This window comes from Lipophrys pholis (genome assembly GCF_963383615.2).
Source record: "Lipophrys pholis genome assembly, chromosome: 3".
Taxonomy (NCBI): Eukaryota; Metazoa; Chordata; class Actinopteri; order Blenniiformes; family Blenniidae; genus Lipophrys; species Lipophrys pholis.
Window position 1 is genome coordinate 9,700,418 of NC_137627.1, and position 9,227 is coordinate 9,709,644.

At 40.7% G+C, this 9,227-nt stretch overlaps 1 protein-coding gene across 1 annotated transcript; it reads right to left on the reverse strand.

Moving 5' to 3' along the window:
- Positions 1-3,717: 3,717 nt before the first annotated feature.
- mmp13b (matrix metallopeptidase 13b) lies at positions 3,718-7,879 on the reverse strand. The gene is made up of 11 exons (XM_080460163.1): positions 7,762-7,879; positions 7,539-7,649; positions 6,782-6,909; positions 6,529-6,677; positions 6,306-6,431; positions 6,067-6,222; positions 5,858-5,978; positions 5,542-5,675; positions 5,297-5,456; positions 4,786-4,889; positions 3,718-4,660 (listed from the first exon to the last, which is right to left on the reverse strand). Exons 1-11 carry the CDS (start codon positions 7,852-7,854, stop codon positions 4,560-4,562), a joined length of 1,383 nt encoding a protein of 460 aa, XP_080316289.1. The 5' UTR covers positions 7,855-7,879; the 3' UTR covers positions 3,718-4,559.
- Positions 7,880-9,227: the final 1,348 nt, after the last annotated feature.

Genomic DNA, 9,227 nt, shown 5'->3' on the forward strand with positions numbered 1-9,227 from the left:
AGGTAGCCTGACACTACATGCAACAGGTAGTGGGACTGTGGGTTTGCAGTTATAGATAATTGAGACTTTGCTCAAGCGAAGCAGGATTTTTGGATTCTGGTGAGTCATAAGAAAGTGCTCCTCAGGAAAGGGAATTCAAAGGGAAATAATGCATATTGTTTGTGATATGTACTAAACAACGAGACCACTAAAAAGACCAGGGCAAAGGAAATAGCATCAACTGGAATTCAAAAAAAAAAAAAAAAAAAAAAGCTTTTGAAGAACATTGTGTGTCTAAGATAAATCTCTTTCAAGATAATACATGTGTTTACGGGTCAATTTCATGATACTGCCATAGATCAGACTCATCAACGCTTGCGAGTCTTAACAAGCAAAGTCAGATTGGACTCACATTCAAGGTAAGAAAATTTTCAGGGAAGCACTGTTTTACAAACAGCACAACCTCTAATCCGTCACGGAGGAAAGTGGAAGAACAGGCAGGCATGATAAGGAGACCAGAAGGCAGCAGTAAACAAACGCAGCCATGTTGAGTCAAGTTCTTAAGAAGGAAATAAGCTGTGTACACATACAAGCACAGAGAAGTCACTCAGCAAACAAATATGTTCCTCGGGACGATTAAAACGCCGAAATTCTCAACCACCACTTAAATGAGAATTCAATCACATTTGAAAAATACAAGCAAAGGTATTCTTGTTGACATTTTATAAATGTCACCGTGTTGCTTGCTCAGTCATTCCTGGTTGGGTCAGAGGTACTCTTGCATCACCTTTCTCACTCTGGTGGTCTGCAGAGGGAGTTTCCCAGAGGAAAATGGATATATAGTCAGGCTGCTGCCCCTTTGTCATTCTCCCCTCCATCTGGTTTCTATCAGGAGCTGGGCTGTGAGGGTTTTCCCAGGAGGATACCTCATTTTTTCTTTGTCCTTTTTTTTCTTCTTGTCTTGACTTTTTCATTTGCTGACCTCATTTATCTGTCTCTATCCTCACTTTTTATGTTTTTATTAAAGCCAAAGCTCTTTAATACTAGTATGGCAAGTCAAATACAGCTATATAAAATAAACATATTGTCAAATGGCAAATAAAGATACGTCAAAGGGGAAACCGTAAAATAGAAAATTAATATTGTAATGTTTGATTTTGTCTTGAACATTCAAACTGCAGTAATTGTTGTTGATGACCAAACCACACCCACGTTTTCCAGTTTGGGAAATGAACAGGGGTGGATCTGAACTGCTGCAGCATTTAAACCTTTGGCTCATGGGCCAAGTTATGCATTACTAAAAGCCAACATCACTTCCCAACCATGTGCATTTTTCCAGTGAACTCACTGCTCACAATTCTTATCTTAGATGTATTTTAACTTTGTTGAAACATTTCAGTTGATCACGTCACTACAAACCTTGATGCTTCCAGTAAAACTGTTGTTCCAGGGTTTTCTTCTGAGAATAAATGGAATACGCCAAGTTTCAGTCACGTGATACACAAAAGTCACACCATGACAAGACTGTATTTATGTCCCTGAAAAGATTGAAAAAACATCCATTAATCAACTACAACAATGAAATAATGTTAATGCTAACAGAAATACTTAGATCTGGAAAAGAAGAAGCTGAAGCTGTTTGGAGTTTACCTTGGGGATGCCGACCTCACGCTTCTGCTGCACGAGAGCAAAAAGTGTTTGGATTTCCGAACTCCCAGGCCACTGGAAGGCAGCATAACTAGCATAGGGTCATTAAAATTCATTAGGGTTTATGATCTTCTCATTTGGCTCTAGTTTAAATCCTTCTGCAGTTTGGACAAGTTGAAAGACCTGGTTATGATAATGACTTCTGACTGAGAGAGCGGCATGAGAGAGAGAGAGAGAGAGGTGCCCATCCAGTGAATGAAGCGGGATGAAAAGAAGAGGACTTACATGACCTCTAAATCCACATGGGCTAAAAGTATCTCGCCATTTTATGATTCTCAGCTGCATCCCTTGACAAAAGTCAACTAAAAGTTGTGCATTTTGTGCCAACCATTAAGGAGTGGGGACAACATCTAAAGACAAGCGGCTGTCGGCTTCACTTTCCCCAGGGGGGGGGAAAGCCTCCAAGTGTGCGAATGAAAGTGAGCGACTGTGAGTGCTTCTTTGCTCGCCACTTAGCTGAATTGGGTCTGCTTGTGTTTTTCTAGGCCACAAACGTTCACCCCTGAACACGGGCTTAAGCAACAAAGTAAAGTTGCAGGAGAAATGGAGGATTTGTGACCATTTTAAGTGGAGGCCGGGAGTCAATTCTAACAGCAGCAGTGGTTACTGAGCCTCCCCCAGCCTGCGCTGTTTGCCCGAGACAAAAACTTCTATTGTTGAAGTGTTTTCTTTGTCATGTCTCACGCTTTTGCAAACTTAATTTCTTTTTTTTTTTTTTAAATCAATAATACTCAAACTGGTGAACTGAAGTATACTCTGGAGCAACTGTGATAATTAGATTTTTAATCCGTCTGATTTTACTTTAAAGTGAACCATGTGTGTTTTTGTAAACTTCAGACCGTCAGAGTCAACACCAGCAACAAACACATGGGATTTGAGAGCTGGTGACGCGGACCGACACCACGCAAGACCTCGAAAATGAGCAAATGAGGTGACTGCTTCACTGCACTGTAATTACATCCACATGATTGGGCCTGTGGATTATGCTGCCTAGTTCAGGCTACAGTTTCCTAAACTTCTGCGAGACGAACTGGACACGATTCCTTCATTTCCACGACACATCTCACAAAGTCAGACGCTCTCTGTTCAGGTGATTAGCTGACAATATGCCGGGGCATTAATAATCCGTCTTTATTCATGTGATAAGTGCTTAATTTGTTAGATGTACTCGGTGTTAATAAGTTCAGAGTCCAATCCAGGATTACATTAAGACATTTTGTGCTGTGAGGGCCAACGCTTAGGAGAATTTAAATATTCGAACTTGTTTGCAAATACTTAACCTGCTACAAAATCAGGGCTCTGATTAAATCAGCAATATGTTTTCGCCTCAGTATGATATTGCTCAAACTGTTGACAGGAGCGCGCTCTAGTGGGCTAGTGGTGTAGCTGCATGCCACAATGAAGATAGTTGAAAATGCAGCTGCTATTCCATACCAGGCTGTAGTGTACAGTATATGTGTGGTCACATCACTTGTGAGTACACGAATACTTGCTTCTACATTACATTTCTCATTAAGATATTTGTCAGATTTAAATTTGTTTTTGAAAGACACATGTCATAAAGGATTGGGTGGATTTTCATCTGTACACTCATCCATCGTTAGGACTGATCTCAGCCGACTATGAGGAAAGGCAAAGTACACCCTGGAACAGCTCAGTCCATCACAGGGCAAACACAGAGAGACAGGCAGTCACATACCCTAACATTCACACCTGCAAGCAATTTAGAGTCACTGAGTTAGTTCTGAATGCTTGTTTTTGGACTGTGGGAGGAAGCTCGAGCACCCAGAAAGCACTCCCAGGAACATTTCAGCACAGAAAAGCCCCCAATCCGGGATATTCCTCCCTGGGAGGCCAGTACCAACCATTACACCACTTGTGTAATAAATCATATAGATGTACCTGTACCTCTATACTTAGCAGGCAAGTCTTTAATGTCCTGTATGTTTCACCAGAGGAGCAGCCATTAGCCCATCATGATCATGTGATGGTTTTATGTGGCATTCAGGAAACATTACAATTGCCTGGTAAAGGATTATAAATACCTTTATTTGTGTTTGTATTTATTTTGGTTATTTTGGATGACTACCTTATAATCATAAACAAATGAGTTCTTACATGTCAGCAAGCAAATGAGAGAAACTGTAGTTTTTGTTATGGCTTTTGGTGTTTTAAACTAGTAGAATCACTTCAGAAACAAATTATTTCTCACTGTTTGGGTCATAGTATCAAAAGTAAAGACTTGCATTAGTTTGCACACAGATCACAGAGAATGCCGACAATTTTCTTCAAAATGTATTTAATATGTCATATCTAAAAGTTTTTTGTTGTTTCTTTTCAAACACAGACATAAAATTCACCAAAAACAAACAAACAAATGAAGAAATTCCCAGTGCTTAAACAAAATGTGATCAAACAATGATCCGGCTCAAATGGTTCTAACATTTCCATTTGCCTGGAGTGAATCTCAGACTGAGAGCAACACAATGAAAGGAGCTGAAATTCAATTTGCTTGCAAACCCAAAATTCTTTTACACCTTTATTCAAGTTCAAATTGCCACTAACCTGGCAGCTACACAAAGTATTACCCTGCATTCCAAAGCTAGTTTTTCCATTGTAATGGAATGTCGATTACATTTATAGAAATGTATCAGAAATGAAGGAAAAACACAGCATCTCTTTAACTGTTATAAATATATCCGTGGACGAGGTTGTCACACTGCAGTCAAGAAGCCTGACATCCTAAAGTTCTTGATGTATTTGTCAAAAGTTTTTTATGTAATACACCGGTGTATAATAAATAGTAATAAACATATAGCCAGCTATATTTGAACATATCTCCACATAACAGGTGAGGGTCACAGTCCAGCTCATCAACAGTTGAGGATTGAGTTGGCCCTCAGGATGCGCAGGACTTTCCTTGAGTTGTAACTGTACTCGTACTGCATGTGTTCATGGAAGAAGTACAAGTATCCTGAAAGAAAGCAGAGTAGAAGGTGTCAGACTCTGTAGTATACAGGGAAAAAACAAACATAAGAACTACTTTTTAGTGTACCACGACTACATTTCAAATATGAGCTCGTTTGGATTTTCTATTACCGTAATGATAAGCGGCAGCATCAACTTCATCTTCCATTCCAGGAAAGTCATCCTCAATGGATCGTGGGTAACCACTGTCCATGGTGCCTGTTGCTTCATCATAGCTAGAGGCGACAGAAATACAGAAAGTCATGAGCCACACATGACTTTTAACCGCCAGAGGAGGAAAAAGTACTTAAAATGACTTTTAATTGCATTGTCATTAGCAAAGTCATTTTACCTGAATAGAATAGAAACTTTGATAATATTCTCAGATAAACAACACAATATACTGTATATATATATATAATAACTGCATGGTGGTAAGTGATTGTGGATGTCAACCAGCTAACATATAAAACAATACATGTATTGGTTGCAAAAATGCAGAACAAATTATTAATTAGAATTATAGGCAGTAGTGTGAATATCTGTACTTTATTAATTTATCCCGTGTTGAGTCACAAGAATATTGCATCGTTAATGTGTCACCACAACCAGGCCATGTGAAATTCATCCCCACATACTGTACCTCCAATAGTCTTCTTCAGTAAAGAGCAGAGTCTTTCCTGTGTCTGGAATGTGCACCGCGGCATCGATTTTCCGAACACTCTTGGGCAGACCAAGTTTGTGGATGTACTTTGGATAACCGTCCACAAGGTTGTATCCATTCAAGGCATACATTCGAATCCCTATTGAAACATAGAGCAGCCATTTGGCTTACATTTACAGCAACAGGTGTTTAAGCAATGACAATATTCTGAGTATGTAACTCACCACTAAATATGGTGACCACATCCTTCTCTGGGTACTCGTAAGCTGCGTCCACCTTGTTCGGGAGGGAGGGCCATGTGGACTTGATCATGGTCTGCTCAGGCTCTGGCATCTGGGGATGGAGGCGCCAGTAGAATCTGCAACCAGTTAGGGCACGTGAGCAAAATTCAACAGAAGGAAGTCTGCAGTCACTTCATGGTAACAGATGAATTTATCGAACCTTTTTGCAATTTCAAAAGAAAACCTTATTCCAGCATGGGCTGTTACTCGATCATATACTCTGTTTATTGTGTCTTGAGATTGATACTGTGTAGTGTACCTGTCTTTGAAGATGATGGTTTCTCCTCTGAGCTCGGTAACGGCATCAAAAGTCAACATGGGGTCACATTTGTCCGGCGCGTCAGGCTTTGGCTTCACTTTCTTTGCATCCGGGTTGGGGCCTGCAGTTGACATCACAGATTAATGCACAATTAATTTCATATTACAAGTCATTTTAAAGAAATAACCACATATTTCTTGCCACCCCACCATAGAGCGCTTGAATGCCTTCAATGTCGTCTTCAGCCAGCGGGTATCCTGTTGTGTATGCGTAGACGGGGTACATCAGAGCACCTGGGTCAGCGGAATGGGACATACCGAGGGCGTGGCCCAGCTCATGGGCTGCGACTATAAAGAGGTTGTAAGCTGCAAAGAAATTCAAGATTTTAGGAAAGAGCAATTATTTATAGGATCACATTGCAGTTTGATGACCTCGAGATGATTCTCACCTGATGAATCTTTGGTCCACTGCTCATCCTCATCAAAGTGTGTGTCTCCACCGATGCCTTGGCCAGGAGGGTACGCATGAGCCAGCAGGCCATTGGGTCCATCGAAAGGGTTGTAGTCACCATGCTCTTCAGAATAGAAGTAAAAGAACTGTTATATACGGTATGTGCTGAGAAAAGAAACCCCACAATGTGCGTACCATGATATATAGCTGTCCTTTTGTACCTTTTGATCCAAAGCTGATCATTATATCAGCATTCCCATAGTGCAGCTTCTTAAACGTCAGAGGAGTGACATCAGTCCAGACGTTCAGTGCAGTGCGGATCGCCCTGTCTACGTCTGACTTCTTCAGATCTGGTGTGTAATTCAATATCCTGAAACATGACGGGGCGCGGGACAAGGAGCAGGAGCGAATAAATCACAATGATGCTCAGTCAAATGAACACCTTTGATGCGATTGTCTCTTGTAGGTGCATACCTGAACGTGACGTTATTGTTTTGCCACTTGAGGTGTCGAGGGAAGTGATTGTACTCCCCAACATCTGGGACTCCACATCGGGCCTGCTGCATTACCGCCAAGGTGTTGTCGTCCAGATTCCCCGTTACCTTTATAAGCAAGTGGGTTGGAGAGAAAACATGTTATGTCGATGTCTGTAGGTTTCAAATGGTAAAGAAACCAGTGGCATCTGGATCCGGCTATCCATCTCTAAACTGCTTTATCCTGTTTATTGATTCAAACGGACATTTACAATTGGATCTCTTAATGGGACACTTCTTATCAAGTCCAACACGGATCTGCTGTTAATGAATTAATTTTGTTCCAAAGACAGTTATTCGATGCGTTGGAACCAGTCTTCTGAGGACGTCGCTTTCATCCGGATGATAAAATAGGTTTCATTTCATTATGAAATGATTCAACAGGAGGTAAAATACATCAATGAGACGGGATGAGATCTTCTGACCCCACCTAGTAAATTCCAGAGTGTGTATATATGTGGCTAAAGTACAGAATAAATGGTCAAAAGTATTGCTTCGAAGTACATTTTGCTGAAACGAGTCACATCTCATGATACTATTAAAGCCTTGAACAGCAGATATTCACTTGCTACTTTGTTTATCTACCCAAATGTTGATATAAACAGAGCGAAAGCTATGAAAACCAATTAAACTTAAAATTGTTGTTCAAAGGAAGGAATTCTCAACGGGATTCAAATAGTTTCCAAAATGTTTTTCACCTTGAGGTTGAAGAATCTCTGCATTTCCTTGATCTTTGTTTGAAAGAGACTTGAGGACGTCTGCCTCCCCTGAAGACCAGCTGGAAGCCCATAGAAGCGACGAAGATATTTCTGCATGAGAGGGGAGCAAAACCTTCTTGAACAAATCGCACATGTCTTATTATTGACTGCAACAACATATCCAGCCTGAAGATCTAAACATTTGACTGTGTTAGAGACTTACCTCTGCTAAGTGCCAGTTGTCCTTCTGCCCCGATGACAGAGGGAGGGCCGAGGAGGGAGAGAAGAGCGCCAGCAGCAGGAGCCAAGAGATCATTGTTGTCACCTCTGTGTGCAAACCAGTCATTGGCTTACAGAAGCTTGGAGGAGTATTTATAGTGTTAAAGTCCACTTTTTTTTTTCTTTCAGAGTCCCTGTGATTCATGTAAAAGCACCTAACCACTTCCTCCTTTGTGTGTGGAGAATGTGCTTGTATTTGTGAAACTCCATCAGCTGTGGTCTGAGTGCCCTGCTTTGAACTCAGAAGGGCTTTGATAATAAACATTTTCCCCATTTCCCAAATTATCACGACTTGAGGAGTTGGCCAATAAATTAGATAAAAATGTCTATGAGGCAAAAATGTTGTTTTGCCGACCTTTTTCCTACTTTGGCAACTTTTTCCAAGGAATAACATTCAAGAAATATTCGGGGGGGGGGGGGGGGGGGGGGGGGTTTCTTGACTGGGAATGATCTTTGGTTCATTATCTGAACATCTTTCCTCAGCTGGAAAACCAAAACTAGACCTCTGTTCTATTCTTAAATTGGGAACTCGAGGGAATTATTTCATACTGCATCTTGTCCTATGATTGTCCGTGTCTTATTTGAGACAGAACACGTGACTGACGAGCACACATCAGAAAGAAAGACGTGATGAAAATATGACAATAATTCAACACACTGTTAGTACACCGCATGCAGACGAAAATCAAGTTGGTGGCATACAAACTTGCGTTGGGTTTGTTGAGTGCTAAATTAAAAGCAACGCTTCTGGATGCAGGTGTTCGTATTCACACAATTCAATGTGAATCACATTTCCCAAAATTACACAGCGCGTAAATAGGACGACGAGGGACCACGTTTCCCTGGAACGGATTCTGAAGGAGGATTTGATCCCACTGAGGAAACATTGTTTATATTCAACACCAGTATTAGCTACGTAGTGATCGCTTCAAACAGGTGAAAAAAAAAAGGAAATTGTTATCTTAAAAAGTGCTTACTTGAACATTTTCATTTATTTATTTTTACTGTTGTTAGGTTGCTAAACCTTGCTTATTCTGGATCTGGTCCAGTAGAACTGTTGACCTGCATGTTACAGATGTGCCTCTGCTCCAACACCTGATAGAAGGGAATGAGCTGTACGAAGCTGCAGACTCCTGACAGTGACTCATTCATTTGAATCAGATGCATTTTGTGCCGGGAGAGCAGCCCCTCAGGATGGACCAGGATGGTGATACACTGCTGTGAAGTTACAATTAAGCCCCTTTAAGGCGCGATGGGATAAATCAAATTGAATATGAGAGAAAATATTTGCAATGACGACAGATAATTTCATGGGGCTTTACCAAGAAGTGTATATATATATATATATTTTAAAATTTTTTGTTGTTTTTGTTTTTTAAAAAAAGGCAGGAAGTCCATTGATTTAAAGCT

Excerpts from the sequence above, each read along its gene's own strand:
- mmp13b (XM_080460163.1), bottom strand. The coding sequence starts at position 7,854 with ATGATCTCTTGGCTCCTGCTGCTGGCGCTCTTCTCTCCCTCCTCGGCC. Across the intron at positions 7,650-7,761 it reads ACAACTGGCACTTAGCAGAG|AAATATCTTCGTCGCTTCTA; the intron begins GTAAGTCTCTAA and ends CCTCTCATGCAG. Across the intron at positions 5,676-5,857 it reads ACCATCATCTTCAAAGACAG|ATTCTACTGGCGCCTCCATC; the intron begins GTACACTACACA and ends AACTGGTTGCAG.